General features: G+C 38.1%; 1 protein-coding gene across 8 annotated transcripts in view; it reads left to right on the forward strand.

The window, feature by feature from the left end:
* The first annotated feature begins 615 nt into the window (after positions 1 to 615).
* Positions 616 to 26,285, forward strand: part of LOC140525836 (uncharacterized) — a 139,517-nt gene continuing 113,847 nt past the window's right edge. Inside the window, exons 1-9 of one of the 8 annotated variants that reach the window (XM_072641545.1) lie at positions 724 to 1,128; positions 3,598 to 3,664; positions 4,265 to 4,738; positions 6,442 to 6,531; positions 7,555 to 7,785; positions 8,117 to 8,139; positions 13,610 to 13,725; positions 14,064 to 14,110; positions 14,724 to 18,009. In XM_072641545.1, the coding sequence (XP_072497646.1) occupies positions 4,295 to 4,738; positions 6,442 to 6,531; positions 7,555 to 7,785; positions 8,117 to 8,139; positions 13,610 to 13,725; positions 14,064 to 14,110; positions 14,724 to 15,908 (2,136 nt within the window). In that variant the 5' untranslated portion in view covers positions 724 to 1,128; positions 3,598 to 3,664; positions 4,265 to 4,294 and the 3' untranslated portion in view covers positions 15,909 to 18,009. Of the gene's footprint in view, positions 3,665 to 4,264; positions 4,739 to 6,441; positions 6,532 to 7,554; positions 7,786 to 8,116; positions 8,140 to 13,609; positions 13,726 to 14,063; positions 14,111 to 14,723; positions 18,010 to 26,285 lie in introns of those variants that run through there. The other 7 variants (XM_072641546.1, XM_072641544.1, XM_072641541.1 and 4 more) reach the window with 7 other exon arrangements.

Here is a 26,285-nt window from a genome sequence, read left to right on the forward strand (position 1 = left end):
CCCTTCTCTCCATTCCCAAAGCCAATAGAGTAGCTCAGGTCCTTATCACCTTTTGCCTGGGCTATCAAAACAGTCATCTCATTGGTCTCCCTGCTTCCAGTCTCTCCCCATCCAATTCATTCTCCACACAGTTGCCAAAATCACATTCCTCCCTACACTCAACATCTAACCTGGCTATCCTCCCATTGCTGGAATGCTCTCCCTCCTCCTCTTTGACTCTTGGCTTCCTTCCTGTTTCATTTAAATCTTACCTTCTTAAAGAACGCTTTCCTCATCCCCCTTAATGCTAATGCCTTCCCTTGCTTGATTATTTCCAGTTTATCCTGTTTACAGCTTCTTTGGACATAGCTGTTTGCAAGCTGCCTCCCCCATGAGACTGGGAACTGCTTGAGAGGAGGGCGTTTCACCTTTCTTTCTGAGCCCAGCGTTTAGTACAGTGCCCGGCACAGAGTAGGAGCTTGATCAATGTTGACTGACACAGTTCTGAACAGGTCACTCCCCTACTCAAAGCTCTGCAGTGGCTCCTTTTTGGGTCGAGAAGAAAATACTAACTCCTCCTAGTGTTTAAAACTCTCCATAATAAAGCTCCAACCTAACGTTCCAGACGTATTCACTTACTCTTATTCTGCTACCCGTCCACGACAGTTTATCGGAAGTCTGGGGTAGGGAGGATCTGCATTAGTTGATTGGAAGGGAAAGCGATAGGATCTGCGGATTGGCCGATGACTGAAGAGGCGTCATCAGTCTCTAGTCAGACCAAGTCGTCTGAGGCTGCTGAGGAAAAGGAAAAGGGAAACTCCTAAAGTTTTCCAAAGTCCCGTTAGGTTGGGCAGCTTTTCCTTCCTGAGCCTGCAGTCTCCTCCCGCTTCTCCAGCCACCGGCGGACTCCGTGGGCTGACATCTCCCTGTCCCCCTCCTGCCCCTCCATCTTCTGGGTGCCAAAAGGTGAGATGTTCTCAAGCTGGAGTCTGGTATTGCTGGGGTGGGGGCTTTGCTGAAAGAAGGCCGGTTTTGGAGTCCGGGAACCTGAGCTTGGCCTCTACACTGGCTACTTTGTTACCAGCAAAAACCCTTTCCTTCTCTGGGACTCCTCAGATCAAAAGTCTCTTCTGTGGCCACTACTTCCCTGTAGGTATCTTACCTTCCCCATTAGGATGTAAGCTCTTTGGGGGCAGGGATCGTCTTTCTTTTTATATTTGTGCTAAGCCAGTGTTTGGTAAATGCTTTTTTATTCGTTATTCATTTACTCAGTTTTCCTGAGTTGGATTGGATTGGACCCCCAGATCTAAAAAGTGAATTCTAAAGGTCATTAATGTAGTCGAGGTCTTGGGCGGGGCAGCCTGGCGGCAGTCCTCCATTTATTAAGTACAAAGAAAGGCAAAAGAGTCCTCCCACTCAGGGAGCCCACCACTCACAAACAACCGAGACCCCATAAATTGAAATAGTCTCAGTTGAAAGGTATTAAGACTTTTAAAAGACTGCGAGAATTTTTTGCAAAATGTTTGACTTTATTTCAGACTTGAAAGAAACTAGGGAAGCCAAAAGGCAGAGAGGGGAGGGAGAGAGGGCTTCAGGCTTCAGGGACAGCCAATGAAAACGCTGTTACTTTGAAGAAAAAAATGGTTACCAGACTTATGTAATAAGTATCACATCGGCTTGTTTGGCCTTAGAAAAGAACACAAGAAAATGCCTGCTGGAAGGCCTTACATCAACCTGATTTGGGTTGGCGTGTTGCTTTCTTTTTATGGTGGGGTTGTTCTGCTTTTTGATCAACATATGGCACAGGGTCGGGGCATTCCACCCTGGAGTTCATTATCTCTGTGTGCTAGAACAAGGGTCTGGAATTTACAAAGTCAGAGACTTTGCTGACAGATAAGTTGTGTCTATTACTGATTTTTAAACTTGTATAACTAGTCATTTTCAAAATTGTATAGCTAGTAATACTCAAAGTGACTAAAGGTATTCCCTGGATTCTCATCTGTAGAGGTTCTTAACCTGGAATCCACACCCAACACACACACACAAACACACACATAGACCCATCTGTCAGTAGATTTCAGGTTATCTGTGAATTTTGATAGAAGAAGAGAAATGTCTTTTTATTTTTACTAACCTGTAACTGAAATTTAGCATTTCATTTCCTTCAATTCAACATTATTGTGAGGACTCCTTTGGCTTCACCAGACTACCAAATGGGTCTGATGAGTGATAATGTTTAATATAAAATTTTGGAATAGTCTCTTTGTTCTCTCTGAAGTAAACTCAGAGAGTGCCTCTTCCTATGTCAGCAAAAGCCAGCCAAGGCCGACTCTACATTCCTTAGGAGGCCTTTAACCTAAGACACTATATCTTGAATAATGGGACTTTCCTTTGTACCTTATTATCTATGGCATATTAATGGTAAAGAAAATATAGACATCTTAGGTCATAATTTCTATTGAACTTTGTTTACCCTTTCCTATGTCAGTTATCTGTTTAGGGCAGGAAGCCTGCCACTTACTAGTGGTGGGATTTCCTTCTTTATCACCGAGACGTGTTTACCCAGCTGGAATCCCAAGGCCTGACCAACATTACTTTGTTAATTATCCTGTCTTACCGAATTTATGATTTGCTCAATTAGGAGAGTTCCTTTCTCATGGAAAAATGTATATAAGCCAGAAGATTTCTGCACTGGGTAGCCAGAACATCTCTGGCTCCATAATGCATTATGTTACCGTTATCTTTAATAGGGAATTGATTAATTAATTAATTAAATCATGAAATGTATGCAATTAGCCTGTTGCCTTTTCTCTAATTAAGTTTTCAGGTCAACATGAGGTTGAGGCGTGCTGGGGACCCCAAAATTCCGACACATCGGGTCCTGCTGTAATGAATTCCACTCAAGCCTTCTTAAAGCCAAAGAAAACAAAGTTTATTAAAGATCCCCCTTACTGAGTTGATTCTTAAGGAGCCTAAGCATTTGTAACTCTTGTATTCACAAACAGGCCAGATACAATACCAGCTAGACAGAGTCTGAGCTGGATTGAATCTGAGTGCCTTCAGGCAAGATGGACCTTAAATACAGAAAAGACTTTAGGAGAGATCTGGAGGTGGCCTGGTAGTCTAGAGTGATTGGAGGAGGGGTTTAGGGAGTATCTTGAGGAGAAGTCCAAGGAGAGGGTGACTGGTCAAGTGTTGGAAACAGCTGGAGGCAATCAAGAGATATCAGACAATGGAGGGCCTGGGCCAGAAGCAGGTGTACCCTGGTAGTCTGGGGTCCCAGGGATGGTCTCCCTAGATCAAACCCAGGGAGCATCCTGATGGGAGTGGCTGGTAATAGGATCAAAGGGAGGAATATCAAAAGAATGCTAAAAAGAAGATTGGGAGTATCTGGCCTGAGAGAAATGAAAGGGGAATCCAAGGAGCCTCCCCTAAAGGCCAGACTTTCTGGGGGCCCTTCAGACTAGTGGGATAAAAGCCCTCCTGATCCAAAGGGAAAAGGTCTTGGTTTGGGCCTGTATCTCATCAACTCCATGACACAAAGAAAGTTAGGAACCCCCACTCCAGTGGAAGCCTCAAGGTTCTCCTCAGCCTTGTCTGGTCTGTTGCCCTTCTTAGGAATCAGGAACATCTGGCAAGATTGTGGAAGAATTTAAGACAACCTGAAATAATTGGTAAGTCTAAGGTGAGAACCACATACACCTCATTCCAGAATTTCAAAAATAATCAGATTTTCCCCTGTGAACTACTAAAAAGAATATTTTAATATTAACTAATCACTCTATCATATCATCCCTCCTTAATTTCTTTTCTGTGCACAATATATGACCTACTTACATTAATGTTTTCAGCCTTCCTCACATCCAACGCCACTCCTCTTCCTCCACTTTCAATAGAATCCTGTCCTCAAACCTTCTAATTCTTCAACCCTTTTTAGACCTGTCCACTATTCTAACTCCCATCAAAATATCTTTTCAAAACACATTGGCCTGAACCCCTTTTGAGAAGGAGAGGAACAAGAAGTGTGCTACAATAGAAAGTCAGAGAACCTGAATTCAAATCCCAGTTCTGTTACTTCCTACTACCTGTGTAACCAAGAAGAGTTGAAATAGATGACTGTAAGGTCCCTTCAAGCCCTAAATCCACTGGATGATCCTAGTCTGAATACCTAGATATTTGATTTCATGCTCAATCTTCACACAAACTTTCCCCAACCAAAATTTCAATCCCTATTCATTTTCAGAATTTCTTTCCTTTACCCCATTTACCTCATTATCCTATCCAGGAAGCAGAATATTGATGAAGTAAAGTGATCATGGCTGCCAGACATCTACCAGAAACCCTCCTGGAAGAACTGACCTGCAGTATTTGTTTGGAGTACTTGAAGGATCCAGTCAGCATTCCCTGTGGCCACAGTTTCTGCCAAGGCTGTATCACTGAGCTAAGTGACTCTCATAAAGCCCATATCCAGGACTCTGTGTCCTGTCCAATTTGCAAGAAACCTTTTCAAAAGGAAAACATCATTCCTAATCGGGTGTTGGCACAATTAGTCCCCAACCTCCTCAAACTAGAACTGTCTGATAAGCAATCAGAAGATTCTAAACAACCAGAAGATTATCAACTTTGCAAGTCTCATGGGGAAAAGACCTTTTTCTACTGTAAAACAGATGAACAGTTCTTGTGCTTTGTGTGCAAGGAGCTCCAAGAGCACAGTACTCATGTTGTGCTGCCAGTAGAGGATGCTGCCCAACCCTACAAAGTAAGAAATTTGACTTGGTCTTTCCTACCCCTTGACAGATTGATCTAGGAAGACACTGGTGAATGTGGTAGTCACCACACCTGCAATCACTAATTGGGCAGCAGGTATTTGTTAAGCATTTACTATCTGCCAAACACTGTGCTGACCTCCGGAACTGTGGTTTGGTTATCCTCTGCCCACCAGGATTGTTACTCTCCAAATCCCTTGGTGGGTCAAAATTCTGCTAACCCACCCACACAGATGTATATCACAAACAGTGCAGTGCTGTGAAAAGAACTCTGAATTTGAAGATAGAGTACTTGGGTTAATATCCTGGCTCTTTCACTTCTAATGTGACTTTGTATAAGTTATTTGACCTATATGACCTTCATATTCCTATAAATGAAGGCATTGGACCCTATAGAGTTCCTTCTAGTTCTAAATCTATGACTCTATTACTACTGCTGTTCAGTTGGTCACCAGAAAGGGCAGAAGTGTATGACAATGCTAGAAAGAATAGTGTTTGGGGAGTTGGTTGCCAAAAGGGGGAGGAGTAAGAGTTCAGGATGGTGAACAAAAGAGGGGTACAGGTAGAGTTTGCTTAAGAGTTGTAGAGAACAGACCCCTGAAGAACTTCATTTTGAAGATTTATTCAATAAACAGCCATCTGCATTGACAAAAAGTAGAAATGAACTAAAATGAGGGCTGAAGCAAATTTAAAGAAAAGCAGAAAATTTCCCAGCATTCACAATGATCAAGCCCTGAGTCAGAAATAGATTTTCTTTATCCCTGGACAGTTTTTAGAAACAGTCTCCAATATTTTCGTTTTGTATCTAGCAAAATGGAATTCTTGGCTAAGGCTGTTTTACTTTCTTTCTGGGAGTGATGGGATCTGCAAACTCTGTGGTGTTTTGAAGGAAAACCATTTTCTTGATGATAAACAAGTAGCCACAACAAAAATGCTGAACTAGGGAGGACTTTGTCAGGAAAGACTTCATGGAGTAAGTGAGTTGACCATGGCCCCAAAGGAAATAGAGAATTTCACTGAGAGGGCATAAAGATAAGGAATATTTCAGGAAGGGTGAAAGATCATAAGGAAAAGCATATAATAATCTAAATAGCAGCTATGATGCAGGAGCTTAAGGCTGTCCTAATCTTTCTGCTAACTTTTTCACTTTTCCTCATCCTGCATTTAACCATAGTGATCTGCGCCTAGATCCTGCTATTGAGTTTCAGTCCCTTTCTCCATGGAGAGTGTCTTAAGCATATTGATCAATTTTTACACCGATTCATAAAATGTTAATACTTTAAAGCTCCTTCATCAATAGTCTAGTCCAGTCCCCTCAATTCATTTTTAAATTTTTTAAGTCTTTATTCTGAATTTGCATGAACATTTCTATATACAAAGAACAGAAAATGATGAATCCCCCTTATTCTCAATTTATTTTTTTAAGTTGTATGTAATAAATTCAACAGGTTAGTTCCCAAGTCATCCTGCTTGTCTGTGTCTCCCTCTGAACTTCTTTCAGTTTCTGTCTGTGCGTTTCTTTAAATGCTTTCTTGATGCTATTTTATTTTTCTTTTTAGAGCACCACTATCTCTAGGCCCCTATATATGATTGATATGCTATCAAAACTACTTTTTAGCTTTAGATACTATGATGTGCTAATGAAGAGAGGTTGAAATTGTATTTGTCTGTAGGAAAGTAATTCTCCTTTCTACAGGATGAAATTCAGAGACAGCTGGAAAGTTTGAAGAAATCCAAAGAACAAATTATGCATTTCAAGGAAAACAACACATTCCAGGCACTGCTGGTAGGAAATAATTCCTTCCCTTCCCCCAACTCCCACCGAAAAAAAACTGAGGCTCTATTTCAGGGGCCCAGTGTCTCTGGATTCTTTGCTTACAGGCCTGGACAAAAGGATATGATCCTCCAGGAATGCAGCAAGTGCTTCTTTCCATGTTCCTAAGAGAATGAAGGAGGGATGAAGAAAGGGTGTCTTAATGCAGATTTTTACTTGCATGTCTTCATGCAAAGTAATCTGTCTTCTCCTTAATTTTTATCTTTGTTAAATGGGGATAAAATCCTATTTAACACCTCTCCCTGTCTTATAGGATTGTTGTAAATTTCAGTGAGGTAATAGATGTTAAAATTCTTTGAAGAATACTATGTACATGTAAAGTCATTACTGATAAGATAAATCTGATCCATCAGTGATAGGTCTGAGGCAATGAAGGGCTTGGGTGAGATGGCAGGACTAACGAATAATGGGAAACCTAAGAGAGTTAGATATGGAAATGTTTTAAATGACTTCTCATCTTCCCACTGATGTCTGTCCTCCTACTTGATGCACTACTCTCATCCATACTCTACCCAGTATTAACCTGGCCATTGGTTTCCATCAATTTCACATGATAGAAAAGTAAAGAGAAGACCTGAGACCATCCTAGTTTTATGTCATAGATCTATGTCAATCTCTACCATAGACTGTCATGTCCTGAAACTGAGAGTACAGGCAAGAAGTGGGAGGACTGAAATTCTAACAATCATCCTGCTATCTTTTTTCCTTTTTGGTCATTGATAGTAAGACTCTAGATTAGGAGTTTTTAGCCTTTTTTTGTGCCATGTACCCCTCTGGCAATGTGGTGAAATGTAATGTTACTTTGCTTCATTGTTTCCATTCATAACTGAAGAAAATTCAGGAAGGAATTGGTGAAAATAAAGATATAGGGCCTTTTTTCCCATCCAAATTCACATCTCTCTATTGACCATCCATGGTCCCCAGATTAAGAACCCCTACTCTAGACTAAAGAATATTTTCCACTCATTTTTGCAGAATCAGATTCAAGACAAAAAACAGAGAATTGTGTCTGAGTATCAGCAGTTCCGGAATTTCCTTGATCTACAAGAGCAATTCCTCTTGGCCCATGTGGAGGAGCTGGAGAAGGACATCACCTGTAAGAAAGAGCAACATGTCACTGAAATGTCTCAAAAAATATCTCATCTTGAGAGTTTAATAAATAAAATGGAGGAGAGTGCTTCTCAGACTCCACGTGAAATCCTTAAGGTGAGAAACAAAAAAATACACCATCTGTGCCCCGGATGGTGAATATAACACTTCTGTTACAGAACAGAAACTGACATGAAAGACTTGAATTGAAATTGAACCAATGACAAGATACAACTAGATGAATTTCCAACTATCAGAAGCATGAGGTATTGAAACATAAAGGGAAGTAATGATAATGAGAAGAGCTGGGATTTGTAGGTGTAGAGTGAGCATCTAGAACAGCTGAGGAAGAAACAAAAATTCAGTTTGTTACTTTCTAGGGATTTCTTCCATATTCAGTGAGGAATGGCCACAGAAAAACTTACCTTTCTCCCCTTCTTTTCCACAGATCAGAAAACAACTGGAAGAAAGGTAAGTGTTCTTAGCTGGATTGTTTTCCTCTGCATATCTTCTTTGTCTCTCCATCATTGTGGATATCCAATAAGTTAAGTCAGTTGTTTTTCTTCTCCTGTCAACCTGATAGAGTACCTTCAACATGAGGATTTATACTTTTATTTAAAAAAAAATTTCCCGGACATTTATTCAGTGTCTAATAAGTATAGAACACGGGAGTAGTTTTCACAGGAAATAGAAAATACAAGTCCCAAAGGGTTTATAATTTAATAAGGGGTTAAGATGCAAAAATAATTTTGATCCACAGCATTATATAAGGATGTCACAGACCTATGCAAAGTGCCACTTAGTAATCCAGTCTTTGTTTGAAGATGCCCAATGATGGGAGACCCACTATATGCCAAGGTAAAACTTTCTGCTTCACATGCACCCTGAGTGTTCTATAAGGTTCTCTTTCCCACCAATTCCTTCACATGATCTACATATGACAGGAACTTGAGGCCCTTCATCTTGCCCTCTTCTAGACACTGTCCAGTGGTCTTTGTAAAATGTGGTACCCAGAACTGAATATGATACTCCGGAACTGAATATGATACTGCAGATATGTACACTGACAAAGACAAAGTACAGTGGGACTGACAGTTCCTTATTCCTGGGAGGTATTTCTCTTTCATCTTCATTAATCTCAAGATTACATTAGCTTTTTTGGCTGCTATGTAACATTGTTGAACCCTTATTTCTCCCATCCCAATACCTTTCCGGTCAATATCTTTTCCATCTTTCTCACAAGTATAGCATAAGAAACTTTATCAAATACTTTGCTAAAAGTATTTTTAAACGGTATCTATAGATTATCTCTGTCTACCAATTTAGTAGCCTGGTGAAAAAGAAAATCAAATTGATTTCTTACGATTAGTGCTTAGTGAAACCATGCTGGTTAATTGTTCACACCTTTTCCTTTTCTAGACGTTGCAACCATTCCTTGAATCATACATTCTAAAATTTGACCAGGAAGTGAAGTCAAATTAATTTGCCTGTAACTTGCAAGTGACTTTCTCTTCCCTGTTTTGAAACTTGGGACATTTGTCCTCTCCAATCCTACAGTATTTCTTCTGTTCTCTTAAGGTTTTTCAAATATCACTGATTCAGCACTCTCATTTGCCAAGGTTTTCAGTACCTCAGGATGTAGTTCTTCTGGGCCAAATGACATGCTGAGGTTGAGGGGCTTCTGTGACATCCAGTTAGAGATATGTCCTTTAGGCAGTTGGAAATGCCCACCTGAAGTCTGAGTCAGAAGTAGAGATCACAAATTTAGAATCATCTGAATGGAGATGGTCGTTGGAGCTGTGGGAATGAATAACAATACCAAGAGACCATCACGTAAGAAGAAAAAACACATGCATGTGCATGTGCCCAAGTTTCCTTTGTGACTGATCAGTAGGTCAGATCTCATACTCCTGTTCCATTTTTCTTTTAGTTCATCCTAGGAAACACAGTGTATCCATTCAACTTTATATTTTGCCCAATTTTCTAGTGTGGAACAATAAAGACAGTGAGGAATGAAATGATTTCTATAGATTCCTTCTTTCCATAGCATTCTTCTGAGTTTCTGTTTTATTTTGGGTGGGGGTTTGGGGTAGAGTGGCTTTTGTTTTGGTGAGTCAGTTTACTTTTAGTGGTGGATTAGTGAATAATGAAAACTATGAAAAAATAAAAGCATGAAGCATTTTTTAAATACACAAAAGAAAACAAAAAATGCAGGACATCCAAACAGCAATTTTCTTACTACTTGGTTAAATGTCATATAATTTATGTATTTTTAAAACTATGCAATAGAAGTTCATATTTTCTTATATACTCTTTTTCTTCATTACTACATTTATTCATTACTACACTTGAGATTCTAGATCTTTCATTTTTCCAAATAAGTTTTGTTACTATTTGGACTAGTTCTACAAATTAATCCCTTGACAGTTGATTAATATAGCATAAAATTTTAAATCAACTCCTCTTGGAAAATATTGTACATGAACCTCTAGTCGGTACTATAACTTGCTTTTCAAGTATGTAATAAATTCAAGTTGTTATTTTCTAAGTTGACCTGCTTGTCTGTTTCCAGCTAATATTCCTTTTGTTCACTTCTGTGCATTTTAAAGATTTCAAACTTAAGCATTTCCTTATACAAAGTAGAACAGCAAAAAAAATCATACATGAAACTACACATTTCTGTTACATACATCTTAGTTTTTGCTTTTAAGTTTGTGATAAGCTTTGGAAAATATATGATAATTTCAGCATGTAATTTTCAGAATTGTCCTGATCGTCTGTTTACTTCTGGCTTCCTTTCTGTTTTCTTCTGTACATTATGAAAAATTATTTTAAGAATCTTACTCTTGTTCTTTTTGTTTTGAGGTTTATAGCAGCCCTGTTCCTAGCCCACTTCCTAACTCTATTAAAATAGAAAAAAACAAAAATAAAACTCCTTTAACAATTTTGCCCACATTGGCAATGTCCAAAATAGCGTAGCTTATTGCTCATCTTAAGTCCATCATCTCCTTGTGAGGTGATCGGTACCATGCATCATCATTGGTTAATCATTCCCTTTATTAGAGTTCCCAGGTGTTTCCCAGTTGTTTCCTTTTACATTTTGCTCTGCATCAGTGCAAACAAATCTTCTAGGTTTCTCTGAAACCACCCTTACATCATTTCTTATAGCACAATAGCATTCTGTAACAACCATATACTATAACTCACCCCTTAGTTTCCAATTCTTTTCCACTACAAAAAGAATTGTTCTAAATACATTTTTTTCAAAACTCCTCTGTCAATTTTCATTTTCCATTTCAATAAAAATAACACAGAACTTCAGAAATATACTCTCTAATTAGGAGTGATTTGGAACATTTTTCATAAGGTTGTTGATAGCTTAGATTTCTTACTTTGAGAATTGCCTGATTCATATGCACTAGCCATTTATCTATGGGAGTATGGGTCTTGTTCTGATATACTTAAGTCAGCTGCTTATATCTCTTGTCTATGAGACCTTTGCCAAAAAAAAAAAAAATACTTGCTGCAAAGATTTTTCCCCCAGTTACCTGTTTCTCTTCCACTTTTAACTATATTAATTTTATTTGTTCAAAATTTTGAATGCCATCAAAATCATTCATTTTCTTTCTCTGGCCTTCTATCTTCCTTATTTAGTCAACAGTTCTTACCTTATCCATAAAGGCATTTCATTTCTTGCTCTAGTTTTTTTTATGCTGTGACCTTTTACAATCCAAGTCATCTACTTGGAACTTACATTGGTATATAGTGTGAGAAGTGGCTCAGAACCTACCTGACTTACATCAAACTGGTTTCCAGCTCTCAACCATTTTTGTTTTATGAGTCCTTTCTCCAGTAGCTGGGGTCTTCTGAATTGGTCAAACACTATGCTACTATATTCATTTGCTTCAATACATTTGTATCTGATCTGTTTCACTGATGATCGATTTTTTTTTTTTTAACCCATGCCAGATGGCCTTGGAGGATTACTGCTCTGTGGTATAATTTGAGATCAGGTCTTGATGTTCAGCCACCTTCCTTTCTACTTTGTTTTTCATTATTTCCCATGAGAACCTCAACTTTTTGTTCTCCCAGATGACTTTTGGTGTTTTCCCCCTATGTCTGTAAACTAATACTTTGGTAGTTTGGTATTAACTGAACAAAGCACAAAGTGGTTAATAAATAAATAACTTAGACAGCATTATCATGTTTATTGCAATGACCCAATTAAGCATGAGCAATGAAGATCTCCATTTGTCTATATCTACCTTTATTTCTATAATATTTTGTACTTGTATCAATGTGGTTCCCATGTATGAATTAATAAGCAGACTACTAAACATCTTATCCATTCTGTAGTTATTTTGTATGGAATTTCTCTTTCATCTTTTCCTACAGAATTTTGTTGTTAACATATAGAAAGTCTGATGGCTTGAGTGGGTGTATTTTATATGCCGCCGTTTTGCTAGGTATTGTTTTTAACGTCCTCCTAGTGTTCTATAAACATGTTCTATCATATGTAAAAAGCAATCAGCTTATTTCTTTACCTTTGCATATTCCTTTAATTTTCTTCTATTATCTTACATATCTACCAAGATATGTAGTAACTCAAGTGATAATGGACATCCTTTTTGATTCTGGATCGTATGGATAATTCTCTAACTTATCCGTTACATATAATGTGAACTTTAGCTTTTAGATAGATGCTATTTGTTATATTTTTGAAAGGCCAATTTATTCCTATTTTGACTTTTTTAAACATGAATACATGTTATATTTTGTCAAAAGCCTTTTCTGTATATATTGATATAATTTTAATTGTTTTTGTTATTACTTATTAATATGGTCTATATTGCTTACACTTTTTCTAATGTGAGCCAACCGTGTATTCCTGGTTTAAATTAAAACAGTCATGGTATATAATTTTTTTTGACATGTTGCTACAGCCTCTTTGCTACTGTTTTCTTCAAATTTTTTTTCTTGATATACTTAAGAGATATTTGCTTAGAGTTTTCTTCCTGTTGTGTCTCTCCCTGAGTTAGGTATCAAGACAATATTTGTATCACATTTGGTAGAATTCTATATTTTCTTGTTTTTGCAAACAGTTGATATAATATTGAAATTAATCATTCTTTGAATGTTTGATAGACTTCACTCACAAGTCTATCTGGTCCCACGTTATTTCTTGTTGTTCATGTTTTTGCCCTTTGGAAGCTCATTTGTGACTTGAAGATTCTTTTCCTGAGACTGGGTTATTTAAATTTTCTGTTTCTTGGTTTTTTTTTGTTTTCATATAGACACTTTATTCTTTTATACATATTCACCTGTTTTGTTTAATTTGTCAGGTTTGTTGGCCTATGATCAAGCTGCCAGGTGGTGCAGTGGATAGAGTACGGACCCTGAAGTCAGGAAGACAAGTCTTCCTGAGTTCAAATCTAGCCTCAGACACTTACTAGCTGTGTGACCCTGGGCAAGTCACTTCAGCCTCTTTGTCTCACTTTCTCATCTATAAAATGAGCTGGAGAAGGAAATAGCAAACGACTCCAGCATCTTTGCTAATAAAATGGGGTCAGAAAGAGTTGGATACAACTGAACAACAGTAGTTTCCTTTTATTCTTTTTCAGTTGGTGTGTATTTTCCTTTTTTCATTTGTAGATAGAAAGAGATAATGGTTTGATCTGAAGTGGTGGTGGGGAGCAGGTGGAATGTGGACCAATGCTATGATCTTTATTTTAAATTATATATGGTTTTTATTCCATATTTTTTATTCTATTTTGTTCTATATATTTTTTTCAACTTTTGATTATTGTTCTTTTAATCCATTTTTTGTATTTCTAACGGTTTTTGATTTCTAAGTGAGGAGAACTGGATTTGGCTAGAACCTTTCCTTTGTACTTTTCCTGAAATCCCTTCTGTTGTTCTCTATTGACCTATTTCCCCTCAGGAGGAAGAAAGAACAGGTCTTCACCCCTTTCACCACATCCCAGGACCTAGAAGAAAGAGTATGTGCCTTCACTGGAAAGACAGATGCCTTGGAGGAATCCATGAGAAGTTTCAAAGGTAAGGAGAAAGGCCCATAGCATCATAGGGACATTAATGTTCATCCACTTCAGTAATTGCATTTGACAGATGAGGAAGCCTAGTCCCAAAGCCTGAAGCCTGAAAAAGTTCTTGTTTCCCAAGTTCAGTAGGGTGGGGTTGCAAATGAGATTGAGTTCATGGACTACCTTCTGTAGCTTCTGAGCCCCCAAGAGAGGAAAATGACTTGCAGCAGATCAGACTGCCTCCTCTTTTCTCAGAGAGCCCTCCTATGTACAGAAAAAGCCTTTTTCCCTCTTATTAATGAGATGGGCAAGTGATAAAACCTGTAAGCTCAGTCTCTTCTTTCTCTCTCTTAGCTCCATGGCTACAACTTCACCTTCAGAACAAGACAACTAAGAAAGAGGTTTGACATACATTTTTGCAATTTTTAAATGTATTTCTAAGTGTTCTAATGAGCCAGTGTGTCTGTCTTTGCAAAGGGAAAGTCCTTGATTATGAACCTAGCCCTCAAGTGCAAATGACTGATGAGGTTTCCACCAGTTACTATTACCCCATTCTCTTCTCCTTACATCTTTGTTCTCTCCTTCATCTGAATGGAAAGTGCAACATTCTTGAAAAACTATTTGACACTCCCCCCCCAAAAAATAAAATATGGTCAACTCTTAGCTTTCTATTTTTTTCAAAGTAGAATTTCAAAAGTCACCTCTCATTCTTCTCTGTCTAAAATGAACATACCTAAGCAATATTAAGAACCCTTGCTTTAAAGGGAGGCAGCATCTGAGCATGTGTGTATCTTGGTATCACTACCAAGCCAAACAAGTTACTTTTGGATTATCCTTACCCCACTTCTCTTCCAACACAGAATTGACGTTTAAGTGTAAATATAAGAGTGATGAGTTTTTTAGAAATTGTGGGAGATTTGGCTTTTCCTTCTCATTAAATCCACCTCTCTTATCCCTCTTCCTTCCCTCATGGATCTAACTCAATCTCCATCCACTTTGTCTCCTTTCTCATAGATGTACCACACAGTGGAGCAGATGTTATACCAACTTGCCACTGACATAATCACCCAATCGAAGCTGAAAGATGATCAAGGAGTCAGCTTTAAAGCAGACATGTCTGAAACACTAGAGATGGTGCTCCTGGGAAAATTAAAACTATCTTCCAAATTGAGAATGAAAATGAAAATCAGAGCTACCCCACTGAAAATAGCTGTGATTGGAAATCATTCCCAGAGTACTTTATTGATTAATGATCTCTCTAGGTTTACTCACACAGGAAATACAGGAGGTTTTTTTGTCAACATCCCTTTCGTACCAGTGTTGCAAGTGCTACCAGATATTGAGACATACGGGAAACCAGCAACAACTTACCTGAAGGAGACAGATTGTGACCCGTTTGATGTTGTCATCATCATTGTCTCTGCCCACATTGGATCTATTCATAGCAGCCTAGCAGTAGAGCTGCACAACATGGGGAAGCAGGTCTACTTCATTTCAGGGAGAATGCAGCCCACGTCAGAATACCCACCATTCATAAATTTTGGTTGCACAACATTCAGTGTGAACAGTGACAATAATTGGGAAAATACAGTGCTATCTGTATGGAACCTGGAAAGGATAGATATAAGTAATCCTCAAGTATTTCTGATCTCTGTCATGAAAAATGTATTTGGCATTTCAGCTTTTTCTAATGCCCTGAAGGCATTTGAAGATGATAGGAGGAGGAAGGCTCAGATTTTGAGGAATCACCTGTCTCAAATCTGTAAAGAAGCCATTGAGAGGAAGAAGACTGCCTTACAAGGTATAATTGGAGTGGAATCTTTGATGGTGGCCCTACAAGTCTCTGCTAGCTCTGAAGTTTTAGCCCAGCTCAGGACTTCTCTGATTCATTATCAAAGGTTATTTGGGGTGGATGAGCTTTCCCTTACCAATCTGGTTGAGATGTTTGATTGGAAGATAGAAGAATTGCATGGCATCACCAAATCCTGGAATTTGCATGCACTTATAAAAGACAATCCTAAGTTAGCTATTCTTACAGGGAGGAAGGTTGGGGAAGCAAAGCTTCTTCACCAGCACAGTTATCAAAAATTATATGAGCAAGCTCAGGAAATACATAAATATTTTCTTGAAATCGTGGCCAATGATGCAATCACAGTTTTTCAGAAAATATGCCTGAAGCTGTCTGAAGAAGCCTCATAGGAGAATACCTTATAGGTCTCCATATTTCTGACCAATCCCCTGCAATTTTACTTCCATCCAGAATCCTTTATCTGTCGATCTTCCAATTACAGCACCCAAGGATTTTCTTGGACTTCTATATCATTGCGGTAGAAGGTTGAAATCATTAGTAATTTTTGTACACAAGGCAGACTAACCACTTCGTTTCAAAGGCTGCTAACTCTTCTGTTCCAAAGTGGGTCTTCCAATCTCACCATAAAGTTTCATTACCACCTATATCTCTTGAAACAAGCTACCACTCAGTGACCAATTAGTGTCAGAGAGAGGTTGGAGCCAGTTCACTTGTCTCCTAAGCCAGGATTTTTCCCTCTGACTAATAAGGTTACCTTTAATCCACAAATATGTATTGATGACCTCTTACTGTATTGGGCTATGTAGGAGATACAAAGAAAGACAACTTTCTGCCTTCTATGATATTATAATTTAATTAAGGCAATTATAAGACCTTATATTTGAAAGAAACTTAGAAACTAGACTTATTTTGTTCATGTCTCATTTAAAAATCTCCATTATAACATCCCTGAGAAAAGTCCAGTACAGGACCTGAGTACCTCACAAGGCAGTTTTTTCCACTTATGGCTAACATTGATTGTTCATAATGGGAAAGTATTTGTTCAAGGAGCAAAACGTAGCCTTAAAGGTTGTCTTCCAAAAACTATCTCCCATCCACACATCAAAATACTCAAAAGATATGATAATAAAAGAACATTTATATCAGTACTTTTTCTTGTCATAAGTGGAACATAAAGTGGGTGCCCATTATTTCATGACTGAACAAATTAGGACAAATGGAAATAACAGAATATTCTACTGTAAGAAATGATAAATATGATAGAGAAATCTGGAAAGGTCTTTCTAAACTGATATAGACTGAAATAAGTAGGACCAGGAAAGTTTACATACTGATAATAGTAGTCATTATAGGAAAGTAATTTTAAAAGACTTTCCTCTGATCAATGCAATCACTAATTATCATTCCATAAGACTGATGATGAAGCATGTTTCCCAGCTTGACTGAAAGGTGATGGATAGAGATACAGAATGGGACATCAGTTTTTCATACCTAGTTAATGATTTGTTTTGCTTAACTATACTTCTTTGTCCTAATGGAGCACTCCTACAGGAAAAGGGGATTGGAGTTGGAAGAGGAGATAAGGGATGGTAATAGTAATGCAGGAAAAGAAAAACGCATCAGGGAATATCTTAAAATACAAAAAAGAAAGCCGTGAGAAGTTCAAAAGAGGACACAGATAAACTGGGAAGTTTTATTGCCATGTTAAATTTAATATACCCTTTAACACTGAAAGTTGAGAACTGCATATACAATCATCTTTTATGTTCTTTGTATATTGAAATGTGCATTTATTAATGTTTAAGTTCATGACAAAAAACTTTTTAAGAAAAAAGAGATATGACAACAGAGAGAACTTTATGAGATGACTTCCAGATAATAAACATCAAGAGATCCATAAAACAGTGAGATACACTGCTACCAAAGGTATTCATTACAGTCATGGAGGAGATCCAGTATACCATCCAAGCTGAAAACTGTTTTCCTGTGGATCAGGGGATCCTGTACATTTTTGGATTAAACTGTACTATTTTTATAAGGCTCTGTGATGTAGGAGAGTATCCTAGAAGAAAGCTGCAACCACTCCAAAATTTTAACCTGATTAAGCATACCAGAAAGACCTGAATGGATGAAAATGTCTATTCCCAACAAAATTGAGAAAATAGACACAGTTAAACAAGAAATAAAATCATTGTTATTTGTAGATATTTGAAAACTCCTTGAGAGCCAGCTAGAAGTTCTTGAAACAATAGCTTCACTAAAGGAATAAATGTAAAACAGACCCATAAAAATAATCAAGCTTTCAGTATATGACTAATAAGCCTCTATAGGAAAAGATGGAAAAAGAAATTTCATTAAAAATAACTACAAAAGGTATAAAATATCTAGAAGTTCACCTGCAAAAACATACTCACCATACATATGAATGGTATGGTACATATGTTTTCCTTACAAAACACTTTATAGAAATAAAGGACTTCAATGAAGAAACATTAGTTGTTCATGGTTGGCTTGTATTAAAATAATAAACATGATAGTATCTAAATTAACCTATAGGCTTAGTTCTAACCTGTTCAGATGAGCAAGGGATTGCTTTATAGCATTAGGAAAAGTAAATTCATCTGGATAAACAAAAGGTAAAGGAAAATAATGGGAAAAAATAAAAATGAAGAAGGCCTGAGTACAGATCTCAAGATAAAAAATGAAACAAAAAAAAGTTATTAGGGAACAGTTGTCAAAATATTTTTATATTGGTTGAACAATAATAGAAAAGTTGGCCAGTGGAGTAGGTTAAGTAAACAAGGAAGCAGAAATAGTAGCATGCTGTTTGATAAACCCATGGATACCAATTACTGGGGTAAGGACTCCCTTATTTGACATCTGGGAAACTGGAAAGCAGTCTGGCAGAAATTAGATTTAGACCAGCAACTTACACCATGCACAACAATAAACTTTAAATGACTACATGATCTAAATTCAAGCAATCATAAATTAGAAAAGAATGGAAAGGGATAACTTTTACATCTGTGGATGGGGAAAGAATTATTAACTAAGGTATAGAAATGAGTGAAAACAAACTGGGCAAATTGCACACAATTTAAAAGCTTTTGTAGAAATAAAATTGATGCAGTTATAATTAATTACAAGGGAAATAACTAATTGGGCTAAACCCTTTATGAGTAAATTTCTCCTATGAAGGTCTGATATTGCCATTAAAATTAGAAGGGAAATATATCGAGAAAAAAATTCCAGTAACTTTCTCTGAGAAAAAAAATAGAATCTCCTAAGCAAGACACATAAGGAACTAATTTAAACTGACAAAATATGAGTCATTCCTCAATAACTAGTCAAATAATATGAACAGATAGTTTTCAAAGTAAGAAATCCAAGCTATCACAACCATATGAACAAATGTCCAAATTGCTAATAATTAGGGAAGCGCCAATTAAAGCAACTCTGGGGTTCTACATCACACCCAGAGACTGGCAAAGATGACTCAAAATCACAGTTGTTACATGGGCTTCAAAAAAGTAGTCAAGTCAGCAAGCATTTATGAAATGTCCATTATGTGCTAATAACTGTGTTAAGTACTGGAGGGTTAAAAAAAAGAAAGTCCTTGCTCCACAGGAATTCACAGTTTAAAGGTGGAGACACCATCCAAACACCTATGTACAGATAAGATATATACGGAACATTATACTATAGTTGAAGTTGCACAGAAGTCAGGAAGTCAGGAGATGAGCAGGGAGAGAGTTCTAGGCATAGAGAACAGTCTGTGAAAATTCTCCGAGTTGGGAGGTACAGTATAAGGAACAGCAAGAAAGCCAGTGTCACTGGACCAAAGAAAACATGAATGGAATAAACCATACTAATACACTGTTAATACATCCATGAATTGGTCTACCCAGTCTGAAACTGATTTGAAACTACAGCCACCACATTCCCTAAACAGTGTGCACTCGTTGACCCAGGTTACCACTCTCACCCCCAAAAGAGGTGAAAGAAAGAAGAAAAGGACCTACATATCCAAAAATATTTATACCAGCTCTTTTGGTAGAAGGAAAGATCTGGAAAATGAGGAGATGACCATAAATGGGGAAATGGTTAGACAAATTACAGTATATGGAATTGTGCTGTGAGAAATTGTGAAATGAATGTATAGAGATAGAAATGGAGCCCTGTGTATAGTGAGACCCCATGTGTGGTGAGAGCTGTTCTTACATGGCTTGAATGGAAGGGGGAGGGGGTGGTGCAGAATACACATCTCTAGCTTCTTCTCCTTCCAACCCTTCTCCAAGAAAGACATATTTCTTCCAGGAAGAAAAGCAGAAAACTGGGGCCAGAAGTCTCTTAGTTCTCCTCAAAGGGAAAGGGTTCTGGGATAGAAGTATGTCTATCTGCTCCTTGAAATATTGTACATCTAAGGGGATATGATCACGTTTCAACTAACTTGTGATTGTTCTGTTTTGTCATTTTGGGAGGGAAAGAGGACCCAACCTCAATAGCCAGACTTGACTGCTTGTGCACCAAACATCCATTCTACAAGGAACATACACAGGGAATAGCTAAGAAGCCCATTTATCCAAATCAATAGCAAAACAAAAATCAGACAAAGTACACAGAGGAGAATATATACCAGACAACAGAGAGTGAAGGAGCTCTCCCATTGGGGGTAAGATAACTCAGCTTAATCCACAAAGAATATTCTGGATCTCACCTAAGGGGAAACTACCCAAAGTCTCTAGAGTAGCAAGATGAAAACAGGACATCAGCCAGCTCCTCTTCTGCCTTCTCACAGTCTTTTTCTTCAGCCACCTGAGGGGAAAATTCCTTCTTATGTCTCTCTTGAAGCTGGAAGTCAAGAGCAGCAGAAATGACTCAACCCTTAAAGAAAACTTGAAGTTTAAACAGTCCTAAAGGAGACTAGCCCCAAAGTAGAACTCACTTGAAAAGTCCTGCAAGGAACTGGAAAAAACTGGAGTTCTCTCACTTCTCACCAACTCATCACTCCCCCTCTGGCTGGGCAGAACATTCATCTCCTCCAAAAATGAGCGAATTAGGAATGGGGTGACAGATGTTTCTGAGATACCTGAAAGACCTATATACAATGATATAGAATGAAGTAAGGATTTATATAAAATAAAGTAACTATTTATGTGATAACATTTTCTTAAAAAAATAACTTATAACTATTTCAGGACTCTGATCAATGCAATCGCCAATTACAATTTCTGATAAATTGTGAAGAAGCTAATTACCTACCATTTGACACAGAAGTCATAGATTCAAGCTACAGGAGAAGACATACATTTTCAGATAGAGTCAATGTAAGAAACTGATGTTTTTCTTTCAACAAGGGTTGAGAATGAGAAGGGGAGAGAAGAAAGAATGTAAGAAAAAAGAAAGAGAGAAAGAGAAAGGAAGGAAGGAAAGAAGGAAAAATGGAAGGAAGGGAGAAATGAAGGGTGGAAGAGAGGGAGGAAGGGAGAGACTTTAGGGGTCCTTGTGCCTAGATTGTCCAAAATTGTCCAGTCTGAAAGGGAAAAAACCACTGAGGCAGAGCTCTGAGTCAATGGCACTTTATTAAAGGGCCCATGGTTCCCTTCAATGAAGTGGAACCCACATCTTCCTCATAATCTGAGATGCCCCCTTCCTCCAGGACCTTAGTTTTATAGTGCTTGACACCTGGACAATAGAGGTGGATCAGGCCAAAAACACAGTCTGATTGGTAGACAGACCTTGCCCATGACCCTCCAGGAGGGTCTACACAAAACACAGAATTCCACTGGTTGACCAGCAGGTTGGACAGCATACTGTAAAAGGCCTACCTTAATTTTCCAAGAACTACCAAAACTGAGGAGGCTCATGGGGCTGGGCTGATGAGCAGATGTCAAAACATCTGCATGTTCTGATGGGCCAGAAGAAGGGCAGGCTACAGGCCATCGGCTTCATCCTCGTGGTCATCCCATGTTGGGCAATAGAGGGATAAAAAGGGACAGGGAGGTAAAAAGGTAGCTGGGGGACTTTTCACGTAATTGAGTAAGGAAAAACAAGGGTGGAGGTTTTAGCTTCCTATGATTAAGCAAGTGAATTTACAATCTGCAATTCAGAGCACTAGGGCTTAAGAAAAAAACTTATAATGACCATCCTCTATTGATTCATATCAAACTAATTAATATTGATTGTAATAAAATAGGGGTCCAATAAAATAGGGCTCCAATGAATCATCTATCACACTTGGTTAAGGGTCTATAAGCACAAGGTAGAGGAGGTTCTGTTTCCCAGCCATGCAGGGTTAATTTCAAATACAATAAAGTTTTCTCTCAATTCCCAAAACTGAATAAAGTTTTCTCATGAGACAAGTTGGACTAAACCTGTAAGTGAATACAAACTAAGGTAGCTACAATTGAGTCACAAGATGGAATCACAAGTTTCACTCAAATCCCACAATGAACTACTTGCTGTCCTACTTCATTCATTGTGGAAGTGGCATGTGGTGGGAAAGGGGTCAGGTATTGAACACAGAACTTGCAGTCCCCTCCAGAAATAACAAACAGAGTGGAAGTTAGTGCAAATATGATCATATCCCCTAGATGATCAATGTTTAAGGGAACAGATAGACATATGCACAGCCCCCCTCTTTGAAGAGATCAGAGTGGTGGCCTCTGGCCCCAACCTCCTGCTTCCCTTCCTGCCAGGAATTAAAGTCTCCCTTGGGGAAAGGTGGGGGGAGAAGGGGCTAGAGATGTTTATTCAGCCTTGCCTCCAACCACACAAGGACCGTTCTCTACACATGTGAAGCCCACTCTCTCCACATAGGTCATCTCTTCTACATTAAAAAAAAATGTTTTTTCCACACTCAGAGAAAGAACTATGGAATGCATTTGCAGAATGTAGCAGATCTTCTTTGTATACGTGGGCATGGGTGTAGGTGCATATTATGTTTTGATTTGTTATATAATTTCTTCCATTTATTTTAGTTTGTCTATACAGCATTACTATAGTGAAAACATATTCAATAGGAAAGTATATGTAGATCATATATAGAATTGTATGCTGTCTTGGGGAGGGAGGGAGGTGGTGGGGGTTAGGCAGGGGGGTAAAAATATAAGCTTTATGGTAGGGATTGTAGAACATTAAAATAATTAATTAATTAATTTTTTTCTGAAAAATGTTTTTCATATTGCCATTTGGTTTTTTTATTCTTTTATGTCACTGTCACTAGGGAGGTACACATTCAGTCAATACACATTTATTAAGCACCTACTTTCTATGTGCCAAGCTCTGTGCTAAGTACTGGGGTGAAAAAGAAAAGGAAAAGACAATCCCTGTCCTCATGGAACTCACACTTTGATGACATGAAGGCTTATACAAGGCTGTTGGTACCTGCATAGAAACACAGTGAGTGGGTAAGTTAAGGGTAAAAATTAATAATCAGTGATAGCTAAAGGGGGCTGGTGCAGCTTGGCTTTAGAGTGCCACCTGGTGGCCTGTACAGATGGAATATCACTGCCCACTCCAGCCATATACCCCATAATGGGACCCTCCAAGTGTTCAGGTCCAGTGCTGACATATTTCAATTGAGTCTCCCCGTACAGGGACGTTGGAAATGGTCACAAGAAAAAGACAAAAGGCACCAATGAAATGTGCTTATTTTTTTAAATAAAAGCATTAGCAAGATACTTACTAAAAGAAAATATATTAGATAAAAATCATTAATGCTAATATTATGACTTCTGGCCTTTTCAGATGAACCAATTAATAGCGGGTAATATCCACCTGTTTTCTCCAATGCTAAACTTAACATATGGAAAGATTCTACCTCCATAGTTCATTATTTTAGGTCATAAGTAGCACATATAAAAAAATAGCCCCATTTTCTCCTTGCATACCACACCTCCCTTTACAGCCTTTTGCTGATTTGAAGGCATTTAGGATAGTAATATAGGATTTCTATGTACCTGGGTAAATAATTCAAAGGTATTTTCACCTCCAAGGAGACTGGGCCAGTGGATCAAATGTGGGATCAAGTCTTTTCCTTTGGTATGCCACCAACATCTCTTTCCTATTTTGCAATATACACATATGGACCTTCATCTATTAATAAAAGCTGAAAGAACTTTTAATGGAAACAAGTTGGTATTCCCATCCCCTCAATTTCCTATTTTTAGATTCCAAAAAGAACAGGAAATTTAGATCTTGGACCACCCTTACAGTTATTTTTGTTTTTTTTTTTTTTAACATAAATGGAGATATTTGGGATTATCCTCATATTACTCATTTTGTGAGTGGGACCTTTTAAAAAGAGAGCTGCCATGCTCTGTGACAGATGACACCAATAAGAAAAATCCAGCAAGAGGAAAAAGACAGAAATGACACATGGTCAAGTGCTAAGCTGAGAACTAGTCATGAGAACTAGTGAGAAGCACATTCCCCTATAAGAAGATACTGAGATAGCAGCTAGCCATAGATTTTTTTCAAGGAAGACGACCCATCAAAGAAAAGTAGCACAAAACAGATTAGCCAGTGTGAAATGGCAGTCTAGGAAGTGAGAGCCAGTGGCAGTGATCCAAAAGAATTTGTCCTGTATTCTCTACTTTTGAGACCACAGGGCGTGATTTCCCACTGAGACAACATTATGGGGCACTTACCTCAATGGTGACAATAAAGATGTAGAGCCAAAAGCAAATGGGGGAAAGTTGGAATGTTCAGATTGTGCCACAAAGATCTATAGTTGCCTTAAGCTGTTGTGAGTTTTAACATTCTACATTGATTTTTAATTTTATTTCAGTAAATAAATGTTAATCTGCATATGAATAAAGTCTTTTGGGGATAACACTGAAATGGAAAAGAGTTTAGAGAATACATTAGTTAGGATTTGGAGGGAATTTATTACCATTAAGCTAGGTGGAAAGGTGACTACAGATGACTATGTTCTGAGTTTGCTAAGTTGGTAATGAGCAGGCTGCTCAAGACTAGAAGAGACAGAAACTATATGTAGTTTGATATAAAAATATTTATTTTCAAAAAAGAACCATATACAATATAAAAGTAAAATATAACAGAATGGATTATATTTTTTTCAAAATAATTCTCCCTCTGTCCATGTTTATGCCTCTGTCTCTGCATGTGTGTGTGTGTGTGTGTGTGTGTGTGTGTGTGTGTGTGTGTGTGTGTGTGTGTGTGAGGGAGAGAGAGAGATGTGGTTTTTTATATGTAGGTAGAATATACATTTTGAGATTATTCTTGTACATGGTGTGAGATTTTAATCTGAATCTAGCCTCCATTTTTCTAGCATTTCTTTGGTAATATGCCATGTTCTGGATCAAGGAGTTCAAACATTTATGAGTGATGGTAGGATCATGGATATGACCATTCTGGTTTACCTCGGGTTGAGTTAAGACGCAGAAAAGCAGAATTGAGGACAGGTACCAACTGGCAACTTTATCACCTACTATCCAATTGCAAGTCTAGGGTGGACTGAAAAAGGGAAACTGTGTTCCCTACCCACCCTCTCTCTCTCCACTCCAAGTTGTCTCAGGTTCAGAAGCAAGCAGTAATAATGTGGGTCAGATCCCAGCAGTTGAGTAGGGTATCAGTTCCACCTTCTAACACAATCTGATGCCTGCAGAAGAAGAACCAGGGCAGCAATTTCAGACCAAAGGGGAGGTTACAGTTCTGTCAGTCTCAACAGAGTACTCCAGCTGGCTGGTAGTACCTGAGTCTAGAAGGAGTCTACTACTGCTAAGATCCAAACTCAGGTCAAGAATTTGCAGAGCTCACACCAAGGGGACAGCAAGCAGCTGTTACCCTGGAGCAGTCTACATTCTGAGCACTGAAACCTCACAGAATCTGAGCATTCCTGAGATTCTGGAACAATACAACATTCAATACCCTAAGAAAATAACAAGGGGAACAGGCCAGACCTTTCACACAAAAGTACAAAGAGTATGGCCCTAACACAAAGTCTGAATTCAGGAAATAGGCTGGAAGGATAAGCAAACAAAATAAAAATTCCTCTATACAAAGGTTTTGTGGTGACAATATTGCTCAAAACACAAACCTAGAAGAGAAGGACTCAAGAAAATCTACCAGTAAAGCCTCTAAGACAAACACAGTGAGGGTACAAATTCAACCATGACAAGAAATGAGGCAGGAGATTGAAAAGGAGTTGAACATTTTGTTAGTGAAATGAGAGCACTAGAACAAAAAATGAGGAAAGAAATGAGGACTGGGTTAGAATGACTTGGAAAGGAAATTAAGAGTTTAGAACAAGAGGTACAAAGCCTTGTCCAAGCAGCAAGATCTGTAAAAATCAGAGTGGACCAAATAGAAGTCAATGACAGTAGGAGACAAGAAATATTAAAACAAAGTCAACAGATTTTAAAAAATGGAAGAAAATGTAAAGTGCCTTGTAGCAAAAACACTTCATCTGGAAACCAGATTGAAAGGAAAATAATTTGAAGAATCATTAGACTATCTGAATATCATAACACAAAATAAGAGCTTATATAGAAAACTGCTCACATAACTTAGAATCAGAGGACAAAGTGGTAAACAGAAAGAATCTACCTACCAGTGGCCTTTTGAAAGAAAACTCCACATGAAAATTTCTAGGAACATTATAGGCAAAATTCTGAGGTCAAAGAAAAAAAAATCCTGCAAGCAATTGGGAAGAAATACTTCAAATATCAAGAAGCCACAGGCAGAATTACACAAAATTGAGCAGCCACCACTACAAGAAAGCAAAGAGCTTGGAATAAGAT

This window comes from Notamacropus eugenii, chromosome 2, assembly GCF_028372415.1.
Source record: "Notamacropus eugenii isolate mMacEug1 chromosome 2, mMacEug1.pri_v2, whole genome shotgun sequence".
Classification (NCBI taxonomy): domain Eukaryota; kingdom Metazoa; phylum Chordata; class Mammalia; order Diprotodontia; family Macropodidae; genus Notamacropus; species Notamacropus eugenii.